The 27,153-nt window shown below is 40.2% G+C and overlaps 1 protein-coding gene across 2 annotated transcripts in view; it reads right to left on the bottom strand.

Moving 5' to 3' along the window:
* Window positions 1-27,153, bottom strand: part of tnr (tenascin R (restrictin, janusin)) — a 208,595-nt gene that overhangs the window by 78,743 nt on the left and 102,699 nt on the right. The window contains exons 1-6 of one of the 2 annotated variants that reach the window (XM_038718060.1): window positions 26,553-26,589; window positions 7,976-8,096; window positions 6,179-6,401; window positions 5,238-5,338; window positions 4,371-4,533; window positions 1,860-2,336 (exon numbers count right to left, since the gene is read on the bottom strand). In XM_038718060.1, coding sequence (XP_038573988.1) covers window positions 1,860-2,336; window positions 4,371-4,533; window positions 5,238-5,338; window positions 6,179-6,401; window positions 7,976-8,059 — 1,048 coding nt within the window. In that variant the 5' untranslated portion in view covers window positions 8,060-8,096; window positions 26,553-26,589. Of the gene's footprint in view, window positions 1-1,859; window positions 2,337-4,370; window positions 4,534-5,237; window positions 5,339-6,178; window positions 6,402-7,975; window positions 8,097-26,552; window positions 26,590-27,153 lie in introns of those variants that run through there. The other variant, XM_038718059.1, reaches the window with a different exon arrangement.

Raw genomic sequence — 27,153 nt, 5'->3', positions numbered from 1 at the left:
TAAATTATATGGTACAGAAATATTGTCATGTGTTACATAACCAACTTTCACTCCTGACCCAAGATTGAGAAGGATTAAGTTAAACCAGAGGATTTCCAGGTCCTCGCATGGAACCATTGTCCTCCCCAGAGGACAAAAGAAGTATTGCATGCCATTGTTAACTGCCTCTCCTTGTGCCTAATTTACATTACCATCTGTTTTATTGTTTGTAATCTGATGCCATGTCCTTGTAGACTTTAGGAACATATTAAATTAAGACACAGAAATCGGAGGTAACCAAGCCCTCTCCCTGGAGACACACCCCAGGAAACAAAAAAACAGCGCCATGCGCTGCTCTCGCTTCTCTGCTTTCGGCACGCTTACGGAGCGAGCTCCTGTGTCCAAGTAACGGCAGCGCCTTAAGACTTCGGCCCGGCATTGTCTGTGAAGTTTTCTTTGTCTTCCAGCAACTTACTTAGCTATATTCACGAGGACCTTTGTTGAAGTTACCTTTTCTTTTGTTTTGTTTGTTAAAGTTATCAGACCATTATGTCATGCAACCTTGAAGTCAGGAACAACCAAGTTTTGTCTCTTTTAAGCTTTATTTCCGTCAAATTAACATTAACCTCATTCCTCCCAACGACAACGAGTCAGAGGCCAGCCCCCGCCCTATCACTACAAGTGTTTTTTTCCCCACCACCAGCCGATGTGGACGGACCCCCGGAATAATCCCTAGCAAAAAGCCAGGAATCTGGCAGCTAGCGTGGGGCCACTCGACCAGCATACTGGCTGACAACACGCAGTAAGGTAAACAAAAACCCTGCATTCTGTGGTCAGCTGATGTCCATTATTAGCTTTTAATCCTTTAGCCTTTAATCCTTAGTCCTTTAGCCTCAATTCCTAGCCAAATTTAATTGAGTCATTATCATATAACTTGCGTTCATTAGTCATCTTGCTCCCTTAGAATCAGATTCTTTCCCACAATAGACCAACTAAATTCACCTTAAACTCTCATTACTCATTGATTGCCTTCTGGTTGTTTAATCATCATTGTTTTTATGTCTTTGATATATTTAACCTCACTTTGCATTCACTTTAGTTAGTTAATAAATTCACCTTAATCACACGAACTGTGTGTGTGTGCTGTCACTGGACGGAGGATTCACGACTTTGATATGAGACTGACTGATTCAAAATGATTAGCAATTATTAACTAACTGATCGCTAGTGAATAATTGTGTAATTATTAAAACCATATCCAAGGTGTCCTAAGACCTTGGGCGGACGGAAATCAGGTGGTGTCCCCAAAACGAGTGCTAAATAAAAGTTCCCAATATTATTATTCATAACTTTATTACCAGTAAGTAGTTTTCTACATTATTTATCAAGTGTTTTTTTGTTTTGTTTTTTTTAGAATTACTCCCATACTGTGTAAACCAGATAAAGAAACATCAAAACTCCTTTTCTAAAGATACTCACTGGTCTGTAATCTGAAGCATGCATTAAATGTTTGCACCCAAATAAACCTCAGGGATAGTGCCAGAAATTCATGAGCAGAACATTTGCCTACAGTCCAGTGAATCACTCTCAGTAATGGAGGCACTCCATCTAATGTTGTGGCTTTCATTTTAACTTTCATTCCTGCCCAAGGATTCTCTCTTAGGGTCGCAGAGCCATTCTGAAATCTGGTTAAGCTGGATTTCTGCTCCGTGTTACTTGATCTTGGTCACACTGACAGCAAGTGTTAAGGGAGAAAATTTTCCTTGCCCAGGGTTTCTGCATCTAGGAATTGAACCACAAATGTCAGACAAACTACTTTTTGTACTTGACATCAGTCAAGAGGATCAAACGGACGTAAAGGATAAAAAATAATAGCCTACCAGAGTTGCAATCATCTCCAGCAAAGCCATCCTGGCAGGCGCAGAATCCATCCTTGCAGACTCCCTTCTTGCTACAGTTGTTGGCACAGTAGACCAGCGAACAGTCCTCCCCCACATACCCAGGCCGGCACTGGCACGTCCCATTGATGCACAGCCCCTGGTCCGAGCAGTCGTTGAGACACCTGCCAACCATGCAGTCCTCGCCAGTGAAGGACTCCTCGCACACACACTCCCCGTCGATACACAACCCGCGGCCCGAGCAGTCTGAAGGGCACCGGGGCTCTGAACAGTTCTCACCACCAAAGTCACGGTCACACACGCACTCCCCTTCCACGCACACCCCCTGGCCGGAGCAGTCATCCTGGCAGCGAGGCTCGGAGCAGTTTTTGCCGGTCCAGCCTTCCTCACAGATGCAGCCACACAGGTCAAAGCTGAAGCTGCCGTGGCCACTGCAGCCTGGGACAAAGTCCAGACGACCTGGGAAAAAGGGTATATATATTATATACAGAATTCACACAAAATGACGTGTGAGTCAAAGATGAAAAGGTTCCCATACAATCAAACCTAAAGGGATAGTTTAGTTTTGGGGTAATATAACTTGTTCTTTTATTTTAATATCAGCTTAGAAATTAACACATTCAAAACTTCATGTTCTCCTTACGACTGAATGCCAGGAATTGTTTATGGGATTTGTAATCTGGTTCTGTTTCCCTGAAAAATCCCAGATTTTTTGCATTTGTGTGCTTGTGTGTCTGTCTGCATGTGCTTCGTATGCACTGAAACACACTTCTCCAAACCTCTTCAACACTATCACGCCAACAGCTGTTGTGTTGGCAGTGCGACTTAAAATTAGATAAATATATCTAACTGGATAAAATTCTTATCTCCAGTTTAGAGTTCAGCTGCGTGGCAAAATGTTCTTTTAGATGAAACGAACAAAGCAACATATGGCCCCGAAAGTGGTGTAATCAGACATACAGACCTCCATCTCATAAGAGCAGCAGAAGAATGATAATTACTGTGCTAATAAACATATTAGCACATAATCTAACAGATACGAACAGAATAAAAGTAATGTTATGATGAATTGTACGCAGATCAATTTTTATAAAAAGTGCTAGTAATCCTGGGAATCCCAAGAAAAGATTGATCTTTTCTTAAGATTTAATCATTTTAAAATCATGCGAAAACCTTCAACCTTAGTTCACATGCCTTAACAGCCTTGATGGGAGAAACAGTTGTCATGACATGAATGAAAAGCTGTCTCATTTCATGCATTTTAAGGTACAAAGTTGTTTATAGCACAAGGCTGCATGACGAAATGAAATTTGTAGTTCCTTCATGCTACACACACACACACAACATATAATCAAGTGTAGGCCTATGTTAAAATATAAATGGTAAATTAAATATGGTAATATAAAATAGTGAGTAGAGTTATTTATATACATTTATACATACACGTATACACCCCGAACATTCTACAGATTTTGAATTTGTCTCTGATGAATGTAAACAGCAGCAACCAGATGATAGTATGTAAGTTTCATCTTCACAATAAACAGTCTGACACCTGGGAAACAGAGTCCATCAAGCATCATCGATGGCACTTCCTCTCATCTTGCCGGAGTCTTCTGCTGACAGCTCGGAACATGGACCATCTGCCAAGTGCTTGAATCGGGATGTTGATGGGACAGATCTCTGTAACGATGTGGGCACAACAGTCTCTGAATTCCGTTGCTTGGTCAATATGAGTCCCATTTTGTCCAGACCGGCTCTTTAGGAGCAGAATTAAGTCCAATCCATGGCTCCTCTCCTGGCTATCTTTCCTCTCCTCTGAGCAATCACCGCACCGGCCGTGGCGCCTTGTCCGGTTGTTTTGGCCGGGTGGATCGCGGTCTGCTGCTCATTAATACAAAAACCCCGTCTTCATTTTCCAATGACTGTATTTCCATCCAGCCACTGTCCTTCCTCATTCAGATTCAGATCGTGACTGCTGGAGATAATCATATTCTCACCGTGGAGATGGAACGTTTTCGGAAAACATTTGAATGAGGTCATGGTGTCAATAGAGCAGATCCTTTAACCATAATATATCCTATAACTCTATCCATTCTAGTCCTTCTAGCCCTCTCATATTATAATGGCAGCATCTCCCGAATAGTGAACACAATTCTTACCAGTAGCAAAGGTTTCTCCACACCTTTTAGACAGAGACTGTGCAGCAGGAAAAAAAAAGCTGCCCTCCAGCATCAATATTCTGTTGAAGTCTGTCTCCTCTTCATTCATTGTATAAACAGTGTTTTTTCTTTTGCCATATATGATAGGAGACAGGCTCATTTGAATGTTTTCCTTGCAGGTCTTCATATCTTTGGTTTCAAAAGTTGTTGTTTGTTTTGCGTATATACTGTAGGTTAAAAAGCTTATTTAAATAAAAAAAAACAAAAAAAACCCAACAACTTCCACTAGCTTTGTCGATATACTTTGTTGTCATTGTTAAACAGCACTCACCCATGGCTGAGCTCTCCCCACAGCATCCAGATCCACACTGAGCTCTGAGCAGGGAAACTTCCCTCTCCAACATCTCCACCCTGGTGGCGAGCTGCTGGATTGTGGCTGTTGCCGGACAACCACATGCAGCTTTTGGGATGTTAATGCGGTGAGTGAATGTTACCTGAAGAAAGGGACAGTTTGGTTAAGAAGTGCATAATGCCACCTAAAGGTATTAATTAGGAGACTATTAGAGCAATTAACTCCACAATTATGGCTGATACTTCACCCCAAATCCATCTTTCAAGTATCAAACATACCCCTGTAGCCCTGTGTCAGAAAAAAGGTTTATAGTTTTTTTTTCCTCAGGGAGTACTGAGGCTGTAGTCAGTTTTCATGGTGTAAAACCATGTACCCCTCACCCCACATTATCCACCTCTCCCTAACAGCATGAGCAAAAGGCAGGCACTCTAATGTGTGCAACATAAGCTCAACAGGGTCCCTTGTGAGAAGTGAGAGAGAAGTGGTGTACTAAATACTAAATCTGGGCTAAAATATGACAACATGTGGGTGGACAATGGAGGACTGTTGTGAGTTTGTCATGTATGTTGTATGAGCCTTTCTAAAGCCATCTTTAACAGTGTGTGAAAGTTTGGCACTCAAAGGACAGAGTACTTTTGTTTTGGTTATCACTTTAATTTACTCTGTATAAAACAACACATCCCCATATATATCAGTATGTAAATGAGTAAGTGTGATGTAACAGATGCTGTCCTTTCTGATGCCACATGAAACAGTCTAAATGTCTAAATCCCTCAAAAAAAACTCTCTCTCTAGGATTTACTACTAATTAAAGAAAAATAAAATATTGCTAAAAAAAACACCAACCTGGCTGTCAGCATCCAGTGTCTGCTCAGTGTATTCTGTTGGTCCGGTTGGGTCCATTGGACCCTCCACAGAAGGTCTTGACCCCAGCTCAGCACGAGAACCTGTGCATCAGAGAGAGAGGGTCTTAAAAAACATGACACATGATTGTGTGTCTCAATGTGAAGAGAAGGTGCCACCAGGTGAACAGCTAAGATGGCTACTGTTACGACCCGCGTGGTCTGTGGGCTGTGTTTGTGTTGCTGTGGGTGTGTCCGTCTCTCTTGCAGGTGTGTACCTGTACCCTTAGTGTGACGCTGGGCTGAATTCGCAGCTATGGCTGATCAGCGGCAATTAGTGGGCCACATAAGCAAAGCCAGTGGAGTACTCTTGTTCTCGTTTCTCACTTCTCACTCATCTCTCACTCACTCACTCACTCACTCACTCACCCACCCTTCCTTGGACTCGCAACCATCTGTGTGGCTTACTGTGTGGTTATTGTGCAATTTACTGTGTGACTCGTAGGATGTGAACGGCGGGGTGCCGCTGGCAACTTCTCGCGCCGCGAGGTCGGTGACCCCGTGGAGGCGGTCGTCAGCTTGGCATTCCCGATCAGTGGAAGCCGGTGTGGTGAGCGGCAGGCAACCTCCATGTGTGCTTCCCCAGCGCGGTGGAGCCGTGGAGACCGTGTGGCCTATTATGTTGCAACCTATGTTATTTAGTTACTTGATATAACTTGCATCATCTCTCGTGTGGGCAGAGATCGTCTCTCGTTGATTAAACGCCTTTTGTTATTTTTCATTTAAGAATATATATATATTAACTTGACATGTGTTTTGAGTCCTTCCTTGGTTTTTACACCCAGTTTATTTATCTTTTGTTCGTCCCACACCCCTAGACAAGCCGGGGACGTAACAGCTACAGTGAGTTTAAACACAAACACTCGATCAATCAGAGGACCTCACCATCACCTGGGTCAGATGGTGCGGAGGCATCCAGGTCGACAGAGCACAGAGACTCCAAGGGTACATTGATGTTGTAGACATGGTTAAAAACCACGGGTTGGTCCCGCAGGGTCTGGTTGGCTGAGGAAGTGGAAGGGGGCTGATCCCCCCCTGGGGTCTGTCTCCTCACTCTGGTGGTGCGAACCAGCTTGTTGTCTCCTGATGGAGCAGCATGAGCAGCACCCTGGAGAGAGAGACAACATGATTTTAAAAAACACTGCACGTAGTTTGGACTCAGGGGTTCCCTGTTGTTTTTGTCCTTTATATCTTGTGTTTACAGAATGATGAAGTGAAGACTAAGAAAAGAAGCCAGGGGGACACAAAACTAGATGACGCTAATATACTGTACATGAAGGATTTTCTCACCGGCTGCAACGCAGACAAAACTATTTTCACATTCAAAATAAAGGTCATTTGCAAAAAAATGTGGTGACATTTGGAGTATTTTCAGATTGTGGTTTCTGTGTTTCTTTTGTCTGGCAGAAAGTGCAGATCATTTCTAACATTAGATAAAGAGAGTCAAATTTCAAGGGGTAAAGAAGGATCAGCAGAAAATATAGCCACAAGCTGACACCATGGAATCAGCTGAGTACTGTATTTATGACATTTTGCTGAAAATGTTTCACTGAGAACATTCTTAGTGATTAGTATATGATTACTAGCACTACCTGTGCACAATTGACCATTCCCTGAACAGCAATTGTCCAGTCATAGCGTAGCAACCGTAATCAGGCACAGCAGGTCTGCCTAGATAAGGATTTCTCCACATGTTGAAGAGATGTGCTTGGGGCTGTAGTAAAAATGATTCCCTGCATTTAAAGAGTTTGTCTTTTTTTGTCTTTTAATGTGTTTATCTTCTCAAATATAGGTACCAAATATTAGCATGTAGCTTTCTACCTACAGTGGTAGCATTAGTTCCATCCTTTAGTGTTGACGAATAACACATCTACATGTAGTATTTCTTCACTATGTGGAAGCAGGTCCTGGATATTAGCGCACCGTTAGCAGCTCTGTCTTACTTTTTATTGCATTTGGGGAGGTTTACACTCTAGCAACCCCAGCCAACGTTACTCAATCTACCGTAAGGTTACATTTACCAAACACATCGGTTAGTCCTCATCTTGACAGCTAGCCTAAGAGACAGCATTTTCAGCCAACTTATGCCGCTAATGTTACATTAATTAGCTAGCTAGCTACAGCTGATAAAATGTCACAGCCACAGTCGTCATTTTAGCCGACAAAATTGACGGTCACTTGTTTGAAAAGAGAAGACTGCTTTTGTCTACATCTGTCTGCCAGCAGAACCTATTGTTTACTGAGTATTTTGAGTGATAAATGGCACCATTATCACTGCTGGCTGCATGTTTGTATATGCGGGTATGGAAAGCTTGACAGATGTAGCAACAGTATCTCAAGAGGCGGCCGGGGCTTAATGTATGTTCAATTTTACCACTTGGTCTCTTAATAACTTTAAGAAAGACTAGTATGTACAACAAATGTTCAGGAAAACAACAATCTAAAACATTAAAAGCAAACATAAAAATAATGCAGGTAAATCTAAATTAACACTTTGATTGATACTAAAACTTGCCTGCATAGAATTTGAGTGGATTTGTGCCCAGAGTCAAGAGATTAACATGGCTGCCAAAAATAATAGATTGGAAATAAATAATGAATATGGAAAAAAAAAAATCTTCGCAGCCCTACTCTGCAAAAAAAAGGGATAAAAAAGGGGCTATCTGTCGGAACAAATTTTACCTGAAGAGCAAGAAACACCGCCAAAGACAGGATCCAGCCTGTTGTGGGCACAGTGGCCCTGTAATGCTGCTGTACTGGTGGCATGCTGGGAAGAAACCTCACTACTCCTGTCCACTCACACCTGTGAAGGAGTGAGAAGAAGTAGAAAGGTGGGAGAAGAGAAAAAGAGAGAGAAGGAGTTGGTATAAATTAAGTTTCAGGAATTCAAAGCAGTCAATGATTGTGTTTGTGTTGCATGAAAATGTGTTTTCATAGTACATGAGTGTAGTTGTTTGTGTGCCAACATGGAAACACATCTGTTCAAGAGTCCCACTACCATCAGCTTATCCTCTGTAAATGGTAAATAAATGCCTTTGATCTGATGTAAAATAATTGGCTTTAGAAGGGGAAAAAAATGTAGAACTGGCTAAAAACCTCTGGATGCTGGATATCACTGCGCAATACGAAATATTTGATCTCCCCACTTGGGAGGAATACAGATATATTGCTCAGGGACAGAGTTGATAGATGGATTTCAGTAGAGACATAGTTTGAGTGATGCCGCTGTAATCCTCTCTCTATTGAGCAGAGAAGAGAGAACAGGGACGCACTGAAATAAAAGCTGCACAGAGGAAAAACTGATGTGGATGATGTGATCCTTCAAGCAGACTGGCGTACAGACAAGACGGTTCAGAGTGGAAGTTAGCTTTTAATGTGGCTATTTGAATGTATTGAGTTTTGACACAATCAAACATCATGTTTCATCACAGAAGTATGGGGACAGCTGGTTATACCAAGCTGAAAAGCACTTATATCAGTGGCTTATGTGTGCGTTCATGTGTCCTGGGAGTAATTTTACGAACTTTTCCCTTGGGTTTTAGCATGTTGATGCCTATGTATTTGTGGGCAGAAGACCACACATAAGGAGAAAAAAGTCTCACAGATGAGCCTGTGTAGTTAATATTCAAGAGCCTCTTTTATCACAACAATGCATCTCATGTTGGTGAAGACGGCTATTGCTCTCAGCTGGCGCCTTTTGTGAGAGCTAAGATGGAAGTCTTCTTATCATGTCTAACTGGCTCTGTTTTTTGTTTTTTTTGATCCTTTAGGGTGGAAACATTGAAACATCAGTGTATTTGCACATAAATGAGAAGCGGAGAGAATCCCAGTGTGTGTGAATCATGGTTCCTTTTAAGTTTGTCTTATTGAGGGAAAATGAAATGTTGTGGTTTTTAAATCAATGAATACTCGTTATTCCAGACTTCCTGCTCACATACTGAAGATGTCTCATACAGTTGCACTTCAAGATCTTTGACACTTCAGCACACACTTCATATCAAGACAAAAAGTCGAATAACATGTGTATGGTAAACAGAAACACTCATATAAAGAATGTTGACACGTACAGTACATCATAAAAGACCCATAGGGGAAATATAGACGGTCATATGTTACAATCTACAGCATGCCTCGCTTCAGACAGTGCCGCTAATGCTTTTAAAAATGGCTTTGGCCTTGCAGGAATTGACTCCCAATGCCGCCTGCTCTACGCTGAAGGGATGGAAAATGTTCTACTTTGAAACCTCCCCTCAAGCGTGCAGCTGCTGTCTGAAACGACACGAGCCGTTTAACCGGTGAATTCACCAAACAAAATGAGAAGCATGCAGATGATGAAGGAGTGAGAAAAGCCAACTGGAACCATCTTGTTCACAGCCATTAGCTAAAGCCATGTCCCTTCGGCTAGCTTCAGTAGACGGCTCGCATGCATGCCTAAAAGACATGATGATGACAAATAGGCACTACGTGGATGTTTCGCTCACTTCCTGTAACATGAAAGACAGAAAACAGCTCTCAAGATAAATCGTGGTCATGATATTGTGTTTCATACTCAAGTCTGACCAATACTGAATATTTTAGGCCAATAAAATCCATTGGCAATACATCAGTTGACATTTGTTTTTTTTGCTAAAAACGGAACCTGGAAAAATGTGTTTTAGTTCAACTTAAGAGGAAAAAAGAGACATTCTAGAAAGAAAAACTCATTTTAAAAGGTTCAGTGTGTAATCTTGACAGAAATGCAATATCATCATCATCATACATAACCATGTTTTCAGTGGTGTATAAAGAGCATACACAATGAACCGTTATGTTTTCATTACCTTAGAATGAGCCATTTCTATCTACATACGCCGCGGGTCCTCTTACATGGACACCGCCATGTTTCTACAGTAGCCCAAACAGACAAACTGCTCTACAGAGTGCGTTTCATCACTGCGCTGAATACGTACAAAGAAGAACAACAAGTAACAATAGTTGTAGTAGTAGTAGTAGTAGTAGTAGTGTAGTAGTAGTAGTCGACTGGTTTAGAAGTAAGAAAAGAAGAATGGAAGCCCACGCGTATTAAGAACCAACAGAGCATTTTGAGCGTAGCTTCTCCTCCACTTGGAAAGGGATGGGTGAGCGGTGACTGATGCATTTCCTCTTTAAATCTTTATTGCAAAAAGAGAAATAAAGTGTACATATAGACATATAGAAGTATACAGAACGTTCATTTGTGCAAAATCACATATTGCATATACATATTTTGTAAACATGTCATTTGTACTAGATGTCTACGTGTTGTTTATATGCTCTATAATGCTAATCCAACACATCTTTGCAGTAGTGTCCATGTTGATTCGACATTCCGATTTTAAAGCAAATATTCACACCCTTAAGTCGGAAGAATGACTTCACAACTCGGGAAATGGGACCATCTGAGCAGCACGTGAATGCACTGTGAGCCGCTGGTTGCAATTCACAACCTTCAGCACTAGATACTGCTAAAACTTTAAACACTGAACCTTTAAACTTTTTACTGGTTGACCTGTATCTGTAAAACAAATTCCCATTTCATTCATGTTCAGGTGACCAGCTGTGCGCTGACTCAGCGACTCTTTAGGTTACGCTAGCAGTATAATAAATTAACTAGATGTGTACAATTATGAGTGCTGTATTCCATTATGTTCATTCCAGGAGAAAAGTTTTTCTGAGGTATGACCCATAAAATATTACCAACTTGGTAACTAAAGAAATCTGAACAAGATCTGTATTGATCCGGTAATTTTAGGTAAAAAAGTAAATTTGTCAGTGCTCTCTGGTGGACAAACTATGTGTTGGCAACATTGATTCTACATATATTAAACATGGACCCAACATGGACACTGACACATTTGCAGTGATGCTGATTATTGTGCATTGTCTGTGCATGTGATATAACCTAAAAGCAGCTTTTAATATAGGCCAATATATCAGGTAGGCTCTATTTTATACATGGTTCTTGATACTCTTTTCTTTTCTACGACAAAGATAAAGAGTTAAAAATTGATGTATCATGAGATAAAAGTGTTGTGCGACCTTTTTATCTCAGTGCAGACGAAAGAGATAAAGGTCTTGTGTGTGCATGGAACATGTCTGGCTGTAAGGCATTCCACTTTAAAACATCTACCAAATATAGACCCATACATTAACACAACCCTATACATAGTTTTACACTGACAGTGATAAAAGTTTGAAAGAGGTTCAAAGTCACAGGATTATACTTTAGTCAATACGTCATGGTACAGGCTGATGGCCACAAGCATTTCCACACACAACAAGAGGAGGTTTTTCATGGAGGCACAATTAAGGAGAGACCCACTCATTCAGAGTGAAGAGAATCAACATGCTTCAGGCACTAAAAACTGGCTTAATTTACTCACTTTATTTTCAGGAGAGAGAACGCACACACACTGACACGTGAACCAACACAAAAATCAAGTGCACCGATACGTACACCTTCGAGTCTACAGCACTCTTGCATACACAGTCATATCAGCAAAGATGTGTAGGGAAACACTCATGAGCTCGTGTACACTAGCCCAAAGACACTGTGTCAGGTATCAAGTGCAGGTTTTTTATTTTAATAACAGTCCACCTGCCTTTATGGTAATTAGATTTGTCAGCAAGCAGCCTCTCAATCTAAAAATGCTTTCTAAAAGTACTAAAAAAACTTTGTGAAGTAATCTAGCTGCATGGGAAACTGATTGTGTATGTGTGTCAACATCTGCTTATTCACAGCTAAATATTATGTGAAAGAAGAAAAATATATTTAATTTATTTAATGACTCTGCCTGAGAATGCTGTGAAACAATGCTGTCACTTTATGCATTAGCTGGTGATTTTCTTGAGAGATATTGGATGAGTTCACCCCCCGTGGGGCTGAAATGTAACTGCCTATTCCAATTATAATAAATAACCATCAGGGCATTTTATGCAAAGGAAAGGGTAAAATATTCAGCTTATACAAAGGAAGCCACGCTGCAAAATAGCCCAACTGTAAAATGAATCACAAAAACCAGCATGCTTAAAAGTTTGATGTAAAAAAAAAATCACTTTGATGTCATCCGTAACTTTTTCCATCTTTCTTAGATTACATTTGTCTGTGAGGTGAGCTTTTGATTTTGTTTTTGTCTTGAATCTTTCACAATATCTTTTTTCTTTTATCCACAATGTGATTTACGGGCAAGCAAGTCGATATGAAAAGAGAATTTACTTTCAAAATGCACGGTGAAATTAAACTGAGATCCTAATCCAATCTTGGATGCCTCAAAAAACATCTATTTATCAGGAGCAATGGATACACATGTGCTGCTGGACGTTGGGATAGCAAGTGCTAAACGACAAATGACCATCTTGTTTATATAGTAAAGAGGATGTAATAAAGAAGGTAAAAACATTTAAAACAATAAAAACATATACAGTATGTACATTCTTGCAATGATTTGCTAAAATAGTATAAAGACATTTTAGTGTAGAATTCCTAAAGGTATCCCTTATTTAAATGTAGTTACTAAGGAGCATGCTCAGCATCTCCAAATATCCTTGGTGAAAAAAGTCAATGGTAGATACTGAAAAAAACATCTTGTTGGAAACATTGACTATTTGAAAAATAATAATAATGCCCCTGTAGTCAAACACATGTACAGACTAATCCCAAAACATCTCATCTTTCACAAATCCCAAAGGTACAAATGAACAGTCATGCGTGCATACACACAAAAACACCATGCTCTGTGGATTGTTCTGACACACAAGCACGCAGCATTTATATGAATGCTGCTGCTGTTTATCATGGTCAACTTAACTTTAGAAATACAGAACAATAGAAAGGATTCCTTATACCTGGACTCGTACCGCCAACAGAATCTGCTGCTAGCTAGCCTTTGTTTGTTTTTAGCCAAAGTAGCTAGCCAGCATGCCAAAATACTGTAGATTTTTCCCAGGGTGGAATCCCTCCAAGACATTGTGATCCCAGGTTGCCTGTGTCAGTTGTGTAATCGGTCACCTATCACCTTTTAGATCTAGTGCGAGAGTGAAGAAGCATCACTGAATTCAGGGAGGATATCCATGAGCTGAAAAATGAAGATATTCCTTTGCCCAGCTTCATCGGCGCAGCCTCTATCCAGGCTAAAAAGATATTCTAGAAAACTCTGTAGTGACTTACAGAGCTGTTTCTATGACGCACCAGTGAAGCATAATTTTCTTATGGACCTGTTTGGCATTTTGGTAACTCTCACCATGAGCTTTTACTGCACTGAAGTGTCAGGAGAGGCAGAATAGGAAGGGTGTCGGTAACAATCAGGCAGTGGAATGCAAATTTCACTTTAGGGATTACTGGGATTTGTGGTTGCAAACATCAGGTCAAAAGCTCACACTGCAAAGGGGTTTTATGCAGCTTTCTGGCTTTATCAAGACTGCTCATGCTTATAAACAGATCCTGATTTAGAGGCTTACTTATCCTTTTTTGTGGATTATATATTGGCCTATTTGACCTTGATATACACTCTGTAAACACTTTATTATGTATTGTAGTGGATCATTGGAACACATTTTTTTCTCATGATAAAACACATCATTTGAGGCATAAATTTAACCAGATGCTGAGGATGCTCATTAGGAATTTTGGGGCTCACATTTCTGTATAATGTTATCACTGATTCTGGCTTTGCAGCCACGCATTCATTCTCCTGCATCACCATCTTTGTTCTGAGCAGACACTGGACGTCACTGTCATGTTTCCTGAAACATCCAGAGATAATTCACAGTGCTCCTACTTCCTTACTCTGTCTCTCCTTCCTTGCTGGTCTCGTTCACAACTTGGTTTTTTAAAGACAAAGCTGCCACTGACCGCATGAGTTTTGTTTATCACTTCATCCACTGTAAGAGTCTGCACAGTGGCAACAGTAGCAGGTCTGCTTATATCACACATTTTGCTGATTTAAATCTTTAGTCGAGCAGTAACTGAACCTCTTGACCCCATCTGCATACAAAATATATGCAGCTGCAGTCGCATTATTCACTGTTTAGAGGAGCTGGCGGTTTGAATTAACGGGCAAGTTTACCTCACAATGTAAGTCCCTCAAGCAGAAAATTGTTCATTTCTATCTATATGCAATGTGATTGTGTTGTGACTGTCACATCATAAAGTGTGGGTGATAAGAGGCAGCTTTTTTTAACGAAGAATAAAGGTGGATTACATCATTGTGGGTTAATGTCAATCGAATATTATATTTAATGTTGAAATGTTTTGTAAAATGAAAATGCAATAATCTAGAGTTTTCTTAAAGGCTGACAACAATGTGACACTCCACCTCTCCATTGGCTCCTACTAAATCCAAAAACAAACCAAACAAACTTTTATTTTCTTTGTTTGTAAAACTAGGCACTGTGGTTTTTAGCAAATGTTACTTTGTAATCAGGCGTAAATATGACATTTGTAGGGATACATTTATTGCTCTAGCAAGTATTTACAGTTCCCATGTTCATCATAATGAAAAGAACGTGTCACCCAGTGCAACGATGTGGCTCACTGATGTGTTTTCATAGGTTTTAGAAAACAATGGAGGTCTGTGGCATGGAAGACGCATTTGGATTTGGTTACAAAGTCAGGTACTTTTTAGAAGTAGCGTTTTCTATATAGATTAGGGGGGAAAAGAGCACAGAGGTTTACAATTTGTTGGTTTGGATGTGTTTTATCACATTAATATAACTGCCTGGCTAGGAAGTGATAGCATGTTAGCATGCAAAACATCATGGCTTTCAGTGGAGGCTCACATTTATATCTGTTCTGAGAAGCAGTGGGCCATATTAGTGTCAACAGAATTAAACAGGGCTTCGTGCTCGTACTTAGTTTTCATTGGAGGTGTGAATAGTTGTCTTTCATGGCTCCTTGGTAGGAAGCAACAAAAACATGACAGCTTTTTATTATCGCCAACAGTATTAACAGCTGCTGTGAGCGCTACTCCCTCCCTCATCCATAATGGTTCCCTCACCACAGATGAGTGAAAGGAGCCATGACTTGTGGGAGTGTATTGTGCTTGCAGCTCTTCAGTGAAGCCGAGTGGATGGCAAAATTCACAATGGGTCATGACGTTTCCATACCCGTGGGCTTTCTCTCACAACACGCTGCACAGACTGCATTTACACCCAGCAGAGCATCTTTTATTTCAGTATATATGCAAGTTTTCCACATACATACCATATTTAATGCAAAGAAATTCAAAAGCAACACAAGCAACCTAGGAAAACGTTTTGTTTTCCTAGGTTGCAAAGCGTGTGCACAGAAAGAAGTAGTATGCTACAAAAATTACAATTGTTCACACACCTCTGGAGCAACTAGGGGTTAAGTGTCTTGTTCAGGGACACATTGGTGGATGTGTCACAGTGGGGAGTTGAACCCAGGTCTCTCACACCAAAGCCATGTGGCTTATCCACTGCACAATCACCACCCAATTACACACTATAATTACAGAAAGGAGCGAGTGTAAAATAATTACAGGGATTTAATAATGAGTTAATGAGTACAGTTCAAGAAAGCTGAAGAAAAAGAGCAAACCGCTAAACAAGCCTCTCTCATCCAAACAGCTGCATCATGAAACAAGAGGCAGCCACTGAATGCCTCCCTTCCCACACACTCATGATCACAGTCGCTCTCTGAATAATGTGTGTGTAGGTGTGTGTATCTGTGTTTTAGCAGTTAGGGACCCACAGGAGATTAACATCCCCGTTGGATTATGGAAGGGATATGCGCTGGAAAGCTTCATTAACTCTCATACTGTGTGTGTGTGTGTGTGTGTGTGTGTGTGTGTCGCTCTCTTTCCATGGCCACGGGGCTTTTTAGACTGTTGCCTCCCAACTAAGTGCTTGCTGTCTGCCCTGTAGACATATGTCTCAGTCTGTGTATGTGGTCTCTTTCCTCTCTGCCAGCCCTCGGGGGCTCAGTGAGAGCAGATAAGTCAGCCTTGGGAGCAGCTCACCGTAACTACCCCCTTTACGAGATGAGGAGGAGGACAGTGAAAACGTTTATGAAGCAATCACCCTCTGTAATCCAGCTGCGATGGTAATCTCCATTGCCTCCCCAGCTGCTGAGACACACAGTCCCTCAGAGAGACACTGTGATCATGAGCAGTCAGCACGAAGGACAGTAGGCTGGATGTCGGTCTCAGTCCTGGACTGGTACCCGGGGGCAGGAAACATCCATCTGCTGAAATCTTGTCACTGCTCTGCAGCGTCACACTGCTGTGTCATAACGTGGAGTCAGGAGAGAGAAGAGTGGAGAAGTGGACTTTTTTTTTTTTTGTGCCTTACTCACACTTTCTCCTCAGGATTTTTATCCACTTCTTTCAGAAAATCACCTTTGCTCTCCGCTGGTCTGTCGTCTCTTATTTGCTGCTCTCATTTTTCATTATCTCCAGGTGTCATTTTCACCATCTCCTTTTATCTCTTCGACAGGGTTTTCATTTTCTCACTTTCTCTGAAGATTTTCTTTATCCCTAAAAGTCATTTTTGCACTTTGCACGGTAAATCTGTTCTTCCAGAGATGTGCTGTATAATGACATATCTATGGCTGATTCTCAGGCTGAAAGCCGCATACTGTATAGATGGAAAGACTGAATTTTCTCCCTGCTTTCCCTCTCTCTCTTTCTCTGGCACCAGCCCTGTTTTCCTCTCCTTGCTCGCCCTATGGAAGTAAAGCCATAACCTCCATTTGCACAGGTTAATGTGCAGCCACCTCAACATGAACACAAAACTAATACCAGGCCTTCTTGCGTGGGTGATCGCTCGCTCTCTCTCTCTCTCTCTCTCTCTCTCTCTCTCTCTCCTGTCTCTTGCTTCCCTTTATTCCTTCTCCGTCACTGCTTCTCTTTTAGCTCTTTCAGTCTCTCTCTCCCTCCACCTTGTAAATTGGACTCTGGCAACATTACGATGCTTTTCTCATTATTTCCATCACTCTGGCCAAATTGCCTTGTCTTTCAGGACCATTGGGCTCTGTTCGTTGGCTGCTCCTGCAACCAGAGGGCAACACAAGTCTTTTCCTCTGTCTCAGGGCTGTTTCAGAGCAAAGACGCGACCGAGAGAAATGGATTCCTTTCTACAGCTAATAATACAACCTCAGGCCACTGATGACTGCCTGCTCCATGCTGCACACTGTGGCCGATTTATCAGGGAAGATGTAAACAAATGTTCACAGGAAGCACTGAGATAACATGCAGTAAAGAAGTGCTAGGCAGTATTTGATCTTCCAAAAAGCATTTGGTCTTTTAAGCTATTACTAAGATTGCAGGACTACTTTTACCACTGTTTCTGCTAATTAATGGCTAATTCCCAGTTACAGACGGAATTGGAATATAAATAATTTAAAATAGAGTAAAGTAAAAATCCTTCCATTAGAGACTCTGTGGAAGAATACTTTGTCTAAAGGTGGTACTCTGTATGTAGCCTCATATACGTACAGAAGTGTATAACCAATATTTTAATTTGATGTTTTTTATTGTGGGCAATGATCAGAAAGTAAAACGCTAACATTACTATTATTGCTACGAAGGGTCTGCTGATTGCTGTAAATTGACTGATACTTTACAATTATTCAGTTGGTGTAAAAAATAGTTGATGCAAACTGTTTAATTAAAGCTTTCTTCGAAGAAACATGCAATTTATATTTATAAAATACAAAAACTTTAATTGATGTGGTTGGCTAATTGATATATTGTTGCAGTGCATTTTTTCATTACTGATCTCTACTACTAGGTAACACTGACCATTTTTATCCTTTATTTCCAGCAGATATCCTAAAAGAAAACCTAACAAAATGATGATGAATTCATGCTACTAACAATTATTGTCTATGTAGCCACAGACTGATAAATCTCTGTGACAATGAATTCTATTTTCCTGCCAAAACTTTTAAAAACATGTTATATTTAACATGGCCAGAGAGTCACTTAAGGCAGTGGCTAAGACAGCAGAGGTGGGCCACGTGGCTAAGGGAAACCCTGCCAAGAGTTTTATTTTAAAAGATAAAAAATTAAGGTGAGCATCTGACATGTCTATCCTCTGCGGCCCCAGTCTGTGAAAGATGACAAATGCTAGATGACAAGTGCAACCAATTAAAGGAAGTTAGTCATTTTCAATTATGTAGTTAGTGTCACCAGCATTTATTTGCATATGCACAGTGCCAGATTGCAATTTACTGTCTGTGTAGTACTCCGTAAAAGAGTACACTACTGATGATTTTCCTGATTGTATTTTTAAGGTTTCTGCCGTAGATCACTTAAAACTCACAAAAGGGAAAAAATAATCATTGCTCTAAGTTGGTCTCAAGGCTACTTGGACTCTCATTTTTATTTGACCATCAGACTATGGTCCCATTACATATTTTAAACAAAAGAGACAGACAGACAGAACAAAAGAAGCATTCAGATAGACAGACAGACAAGTGAAGAGGAAAAGCACTGAGTCAAAAGAGGGAGAGAACAAACAAGATAAAAAAGTAGAGGGGTCAGACAGAAAATGGGCAAATGGAGATCTAGAAGGGCACAGGAGACGGAGAGCAGGAGAGATGGACGGATGGTTGAAAGAGCATGAGAGGACAGTTAAAGATTTAGACACTGGAGGTAAATGCTCAAGTCCTTTTAAGTTCACTCAGCTATGATTTAGGAGGAAATGAATGGATTTTTCTCTCTCACTGTCTGCTGCAGCTGAATAGCCACTGCTCTTCTATTCTGTACTGGAACAATACATGGCTTTTAACAAACTCATTTTCCATTTCAGAGCAGCCTCCTGGTTATTTTGGAATGGACGGAGAAAAAAAAAAAAAAAAAGTAGAAAGTGCAAGTAAACTAAACCAAAAGTTGCTGCACACTCCCAGGCACGAAAAGCAAGCAATAACAACGAAATGCAAAATGCAAACAACATTTGTTCTGGCTTTTCTGTCTGAATTCTACAACTGCATAATTTTTGTGTTATTCTTCAGTATTTCTGTGTATTAAGCACGAAACATGCACAAGCTTTTTTAGAAAGCAGTGCTATTTTCCAATGTGTCTCTCCTCTTTATGGTACTTGCATAAAACACATCAAACAACCCCATTCAGTGCCTGTATGACATACAATTGTTGTCCTCCGCCTCCATTCTCTCAATTCTCTTCCTCTTCCCCTATCTTTTTGCTCAGGCATGACCTAAAACAAAAAGAAAAAGGACAAAAAACTTCAAAAAAAACTCCTGTCTGTCATCTCAGGAGCTGTTGTTGTCTATTGGTCTCTCTCCCTTTCTAGCAAGCCACTTCTCTCCTTTCATGTTACCCTTTCAAAGGCTTCTGTTTCTTGTGCGACACAAATGACAACGCATTCTCCTGCACCTTTCATATACAGCAAATAGGTGGAGAGAAAAAAAAAGAGCTGCCTCTTTCCACCTGTGCTAGGTGTCTTTCACTCTTCTGTGATTTAAAGGTGGGCTGAAATAACACACAAAACGCAGCAACAATCCAATACCATAAGCTGTGCGGAGATGATAAAGCAACTACGGAGGATCAAAGGGATTGACACGTTGCTGCTGTCTGTTCCACGTCATGACAGCGAGGGAAGGAGTGCTCCCGGCGCTCAGTAGGGATTGTATTCAATTACCAAGTAAACAGTTCAATGGCAGAGAACCACAATAAGTGGTTATTTTAAAGCCTGCACAGCATTATGTTTTATTGACAAGCATTATTATAAGCATCAGCTTGTGAAGGTGAAACCTGTTTCTAAATGTAGTGCTCTCTTTGGACTGGTGAAACATACAGTAAATAACAAATGTTTCGCACATGCTGAAACAGGCGTGTCAATGACTTTTGTGGAGGTTTTTGTTTTTGGGTGAACTTTGTGAAATATGCTATTAGCTAGTACGATCTTCATCTACTCTGCTTCCCTTATCTTTCAGCACCTTTCTAATGAAAATCTTTTGTAGGGGAGTGTACTCCATTAGCGGAAAGTGAAGGAGCAAGAACTGATGTAAGATGAATTGTGATTAAATGTATAAATCAACACAAGCATTAATAGGTAAGAGTCCACAGTGAGCAGCGAAGGAGCACCTACATAGTACGTTTTTTGCTCCGGTATTGTTTTGTCACAAAAAAAACAAAAACAACCGGCCTTTCCCAGAAGAGTTAGATTGGTTGGGCCTCCATTATTGACGGGGGTCAGGTTGAGTCACACTAGTAAAACATAAATTATTGATCAAGCTATGATTGGACTCCTAAGAATTTTATTATTGATCAAGCTACAAACTGTTGGGACAAATTGGTGAGTCTTTCATCATTGATCAAGCCGAAGAGAGATTTGCCACACTCTAATCACTGAAGGGATAGGAAGAGCTTCAGTCATGGAATGTAAGACAAGTCCCTTGACAATCATTTAATGAGGGTAGGCGGGAGGCCACTATTGACCATCTTCAGGCACAAATCTGTAGATAAGGTTTCATTATTGTTTAAAGAAGCAGTTGGATTTACTAAATTTCCACAAGAATTCATCAGTCTTTAACCCTTACGAGTCCTGTGCTATTTTAGCCTTTTATGAATACTTTTGATTTTTCCTTTATATACCACATTAAGACATGTTTGATCGGGCATATTAAAGGGTGCAAATCTGAACGCCACTTGTAAATATGAATATAAAAAGGTAAAATTGAGATAACATCAAACTGTGATCTGATCACGCCAAGGTGGATTTAACCTAATTCTGTCAATAGCTTGCTCATACAGAAAACTAGTCCTTACCAGACTTTATTAGCTACCACTGCAAAGAGCAAAGAAGGACCCCAATAGAAATTTTATTCAATACCTTTAAGACGCGTCTTGGACTTGCTCCTAGTTGCATTTGAGCTTTTAAGCCTTGATGAGTCTGAGCACAGCTTGAAATCTTGAGGCAGCTCTGGTCATTTCACAGTCTAGACAGATGACTACGGATTATCAAGCTTTCTACATCAGAGACCCAGAAGACTCTTTGAACAACCTGTCTGATGATATCGAGCCAAACTCTTTAAAAACGTACTTTGTGTCCAGCAATTTCTTGAACTGCTGGTCTGCATCTGTTTTTTGTTGTCCAGACTGCCCTGTGGTTTTGCAATTTAGAAATAATGTTCTTCTTTGCAACTTGTTTTTATGTCCGTTTTGGTTTTGCATTTTCTCTCCCACTGTATAAGAACTATGCAAACTGTATACACGGAAATGCTCTTGTAAGCTGTGCCATTACATTGTTTAATTTGACTAATCCATAAGGAACGCAATAGATATAAGTTCCTTTCTTCATGTTAACATTGTCAATTTATCTTTGGATTATGTAACCTTATACATTACTAACTATTCTATAATTTCCAATGGAAGGAAAGAAAGGAAACAAATAAACAAATAAAAAAGAAACAAAACTGTTTTTGGTTAGCTTTATGGTAATTAAGATGCCTCTTGTAGTATCAAGGGACCTATTTGGCAATTTTATATAAGAATACTACTTAGAAAACACACATGAATCAGTAACTATAGTTTATTTAAAAGCTATAACACAACATTAGAGACATTATGTATTGCACCTGAACATAATCACGGTCAAGAACACCACTCAGGCATCACTACCATATTTTAAAGGCAAGTTCGGGTTTTGAAGAGGTGAGTTCAGACTGATAAGACATCCAGTATTGATTGCGCCTACACAGGGTCAAATTGGCAAAGCTTGCAGTACAGACAGAGGTAAGGGCAGCTTGAATGGGTTATCTCGGCTACATCTCTGTACGAGGACATCAGATTGTGATGCTATCAGTTCCAGAAATAGCCTGGTGAGGAGGAGATACAAAGGTCCAGTTCATTAGCAGAAAGCCTGGCACAGTGACAGACTGCTCTGACTGTTTTCAGCAGCATGGTCTTAACTGAGCCAAAGTAGAAATAGAAATCTAACCAGTAAGGGAACAGCTATAAATAAAAAAAAGCATCATTTAAGGCACAGTTCTTGTTTCCAAGTGTTGGTTATACCCTCACAGTTAAACTAGTTCAGGAGGAAAATTTGTGGAAAAAGTAGATGCATGTTGCCATGTTTCCCCAGGTTACCATACTCAAAACCTCCTTAATGTTGGTAAACTTGGTATAGTGGAATTGCACTTAGGTGGCACTATGGTCTCAAAAGAAATGGTACATTTCCAAAAGATTTTATATGAATGGGTGATTTTATATGAAGTTCATATGTATCACCCATAGCTAACAATGTACAGATACCAATATCAGGACTCCCCGTCCAACCTAAATCTTCTAATTTTCCAGGAACTTTTGAAAACTTTTCCTAAAACCTACAACACCCAGTCATCATCCAGCCATGTGTTTTGTTCTACATCCCATTTTGTGACTATATCTTGATTCAAAGCAATACCCATCATGATGTGCAGGATTTCATAGTTGCCTGGTGATATCAATAAGATGACCAATAACAAATAAACATTTTTATATATTGCAAGTATAATATCATTCATGTAAATTCATCAAATGATTTGGGAATTAATCTGCTCATATTGCCTAGCGCCACAATGCAAAAAAGTGAACAGTGTGTTCTGTGCCCTACAATGTTATGAGTAATGAAAAAGAGGAGAAAAACAGTGAGGACAAGATGCATAATCTACATATTCCAAAAGCTGTCTCAGGCAAACGTCAGCGAAGATTTTGACATCATAACTCCCCAGATATTCCAAAGAAATCTGTCTGCTGTCAGTAAAAGTTGAAAGAATTCACATTCACAGATTTTCAAGTAGTTCTCCAGGGTCTGTCTGTCCTCGCGTTGCAGTTTATAGTCTTCTGTAACGTTATGTTTCCTGCGATTTCCTGTGTCGTGCATTTTCATTGTTTACTCCCTACAGTGGTGACGCGTCCCACACTGCTGGCATATCAGAGTCACAATGTAGCACTTTGGTTGACTATGTGTGACAGGACTGTCTCTACAGACTATATTTGGGCGTGTCGAAGATTTACACATCAGGGTTGTATTCACACTTTGTGCCTGTTTTCGAAATCCATCAATCCATCCATCTGCACGTGGAATTTTTGAGTCCTGTTAAACTGTTCAGATGTCTGATCAGATGCATCTAGACAGGGCTGTGCAAAGCACCTCTCGTTAGAAGAAGAAGCCGTTTGTCTACCCCTCTTCTGGCTGCACCACTGTCTCCTGGTGCTGCTGCCATAATTAGGACTGACACTGGCACGCAGACCATAATCCCCATTGATTAGAAACCTGAGATCAAAGGCTTCCACTGCTGTCACTCTCACCTCCTGTCTCCGCTCTGTTTATGCTGCCTCCCTCTTTGCCCTGCCTTTCTTTATCTTTCTTGGTCACTCACTCGCTCATTTGTGGATGTCTAGTTTCCCTTGTGATGGGAGGTTTACCTTTTTATGCTACTGTGCCCATCATCCAGTCATTTGTCTTCTGATCCCTTCCACCTGTTTAAATAGCTGCTGTATGTTGACACAGAGGCTTTCATTCTGCTAATAACCAGAAGCTAAGCTCAATCAAAACATCTCAGTCAGAATAAACCGGCTCACTCTGGGATAAATATCCTTCAGCATGCTTGACCACATGATATTTAGTACTTTTGTAGATTCCAAATCATGGCTAGTACTGCGGGTGTTCGCCTTATCATGTTTAATGACTCTCACAGTAATAACAGTTTAATCAGTGGGAAGGTTAGCAGTAAAACAACACCAGTGCCAAAAAAACTGACAGTCACCATCTCACTTTCTCTCTACATTTAACTCCTTCCATCAGCATTCTCTTTTCTCTGTCTGCTGCAAGTGGCTCTCTCCAAGTATTCCATTAAGACGATGAAGATGTTATATCCCCAAACAGCTTTCGTTGTTCATTCACTTTCTATATTCTCTTCTGTGGAAAAAAAATCTAGGAATATATCTGCAGACAAGCCGCCACTACACTATGATGTGCTCTGTGTTAACCTCATATATTTAAGATCAAACCACTGACATGAGAAATATCTGAGCCTCCAGCAAAACTGAGCTGTGCGCACACACACAGCATTGCAATGTTACAGAGTCTAACCAGCTCAAACCTTCAGGTAATGGACTCACATCTAATAATTTAACATGTAAAGCAGTTGTTGTTGTGGTTGTAATGCAACAGCAAATAAGGTAGAGCAATCAGATCACAACAATTGTAACGTGTAACTTACAGTAGTATAAAAAGTGCGTTTGTTTTTTGTTTTTTTTTACTTACAGCAAATGAAATGTTGCATTTAAATTAACTCTAGGTAATTAATATGCACACAATAATGCCACTACTGCAAAGCCTGTGTGGAAAGCAAGGATGAGAATCATAATCCTGTTTGTACAACTAAAAGCTGTGTTTTCATTATCCAGAGAAAATGCTGTTAAAGGTTTTGGTACGTGTCCTCAGGACACCTGCTACATCCTGATAATCACTGTTCAAAATTGAAATCTTTGTGGAATATTTTATCAGCTCGGTGTGTAAATAAGAGTAGGTCATGTACCTATTTTGTCAGAAAATGTAATTAAGTGATGAAGACACCCTAGACATTAACCCATGTTTAATTAGGCAGATGATTGTTGCATATTCCCAGATCAGTGAGTGCAGATACATATACATACATATCAATACATACACATCATTGCTGAGGCAGCAATTCATTCTACAAGAAGTTTCATCCTTGAATCTAACCAAGTCTTAATTGCATTGAATGGAGTATTTCATTTTGCATAACACATATATGTATATGGCAATACATGGCTTAAAAGGCATTAAATTGGTCACTATGTACGATATACTACATGAAAATGTATATCAAAGGGGAAAGGAGACTTTTAGCTCTGTGTTTGCACCTCTGCCAACTCAACAAGACAAACAGCTCTTAGACCATGAGATTCTGATAAGGAGGGTATGAGCAGCTGCTGATATCTTAATTTGGTGGAAAAGCAACTACCAAAACATAAACTTAATCTCAGCTGCCCCATCTACCAAGAAAGACTTGAAATGTGCCACTGCCATCTTTATGCCAGCAAAAACTTAGATGCCCTTGGTCGCTTTTTGTGTATGAAAAGTGCTGTTTAAATGCAATGCATTATTAAATTGTTGATAATAATTTAACCTTTAAGGAGGGGGACTTTCCAGCAATATCCAAAGGCTATCCATGCAATGGAAACATGGATTACAGGGACAAAATATTGTCTACAATGCTGCATTCAGTTTAATGTACATTTTGTCGCAAGGAAGATATGCTACTATGATTACTGTGGACCAGGGCTATTCAGTTACAAATTCATTTATTGACACATTGTATTGGTAATCCTTATTGGTTCAGTTCTTATTATTCCTAATAATAATAATAATTTAATATTATTTTAAAAAAGAATGTAACATTTTTTAACTAAAGGTGTTCTAGAGCAGCAACAGGATTTACAACAGCAAAGTCACTAATATCTCACTAGACACAAATCTAAAATGTCAGTAAATCAATTCCTACAACATACTGAGTGAAGTTTAGAAGAATGAACACAATCAGTCCCTCCTGTCCTCCTTCCTCTGCGCTGCTGGTAGAGAAGAGTGCTGGTCTGTCTCAGCTGCCAGCTGAGTTTATAATGTGCCATATTTTAATGTATGTGGCAAAAAAGCTAAACAGTTACTGAAGACAGACAGCTTTCACTTTAGCTTGTTTGTAACAATAAGCTATTAGCTGAACTAGCTCTGTCTTGTGTAAAACCAAAACACAGCTGCAGTAGATGAGAGACATCGCGTTTTGCGTGTTTATGCTTATTAAACAGGTGTGTTGGTAAAGTATTGGTTTTTTACTAGTGAAGTTTTTATTGCACCACGTAGGCCTACTCACACTAATGAGCGTAGTTGTCGCCAATGTCGGTAATGTCCACGGATCAGCTGGATGTGTTTACTCTGTTTGTCCAGATAGATAAAGGTGTGTGTGTGCATGTGCCTACCATGTGATACAGAAGTGACAATCCAGTGGTTCCTATTAGACAGTCGTTGTGCTGATGAATACATACATGGAAATTAGCCAAGATGAGGGCTAATTGTCTGATTAGATGTGCTTCAGGTTGATAGATGCACAATAAGCCCACGCACAGAAAGCAGTCATTAAGGAACATTAGACCATTAAATTGAACGTTACACTATAGCAGGGGGAAAATATGGATGTTCATTGATGCATCTCTACACGTAGGCGTCTGTCTGTGCTTGTGTGTGTTCACAGTACCTTTTCTCTTATTGCCAGTCTCTCTCTGACTCTGCACTGTCCAGGAGAGGAGAGAGATTAAATTAACATTACACATTTACACATCTGAACTGCTTTCTCTCCGATTTAAGATACAGCATTCCCTGGAAGAATTTTAAATGCATTGATTGGTGATAAAGACAGAGATGCTGTAGTACCTCTAACATGGCAGAGGTGTTACAACTCCCACACACTACATAACACAAACTGAGCTGTGACCACACGTAGAACATACACTAAAGCCTTTTGTAGGTCTTCTCTGTCTCTATAGTTTTGTGTAAAAGCTAAAACCATCAACGACTGGAAATTATCAGTGTAAGTCAGTATTTGTATTCAATTGTAGCACTGCCTCCATTGCCTCTCTTATAACCATAGAGAAATAATGGGCCACTGCAGGAAACGTAAAGAACACAAGTGCAGCCACACACCACACACAACAAAAGCACACATACAATCAAGAGTGCACAGAGGCATAAGTACGTACACTTTTGCCTGCTGTGAAAAAAAACAGGAACATATCAAGGCTCCTTCCATCAACGGGGAAAAAGGAAAAAGCACTCATTTGCTTTCCTCGTCTGGCGTG

Source organism: Micropterus salmoides, unplaced genomic scaffold (assembly GCF_014851395.1).
Source record: "Micropterus salmoides isolate LMB-PRFRI ecotype aquatic unplaced genomic scaffold, ASM1485139v1 Ms_hic_scaffold_14, whole genome shotgun sequence".
Classification (NCBI taxonomy): Eukaryota; Metazoa; Chordata; class Actinopteri; order Centrarchiformes; family Centrarchidae; genus Micropterus; species Micropterus salmoides.
The sequence above is the reverse complement of the archived record's forward strand: the minus strand, read 5'-3'. Positions and strand labels throughout refer to the sequence as shown.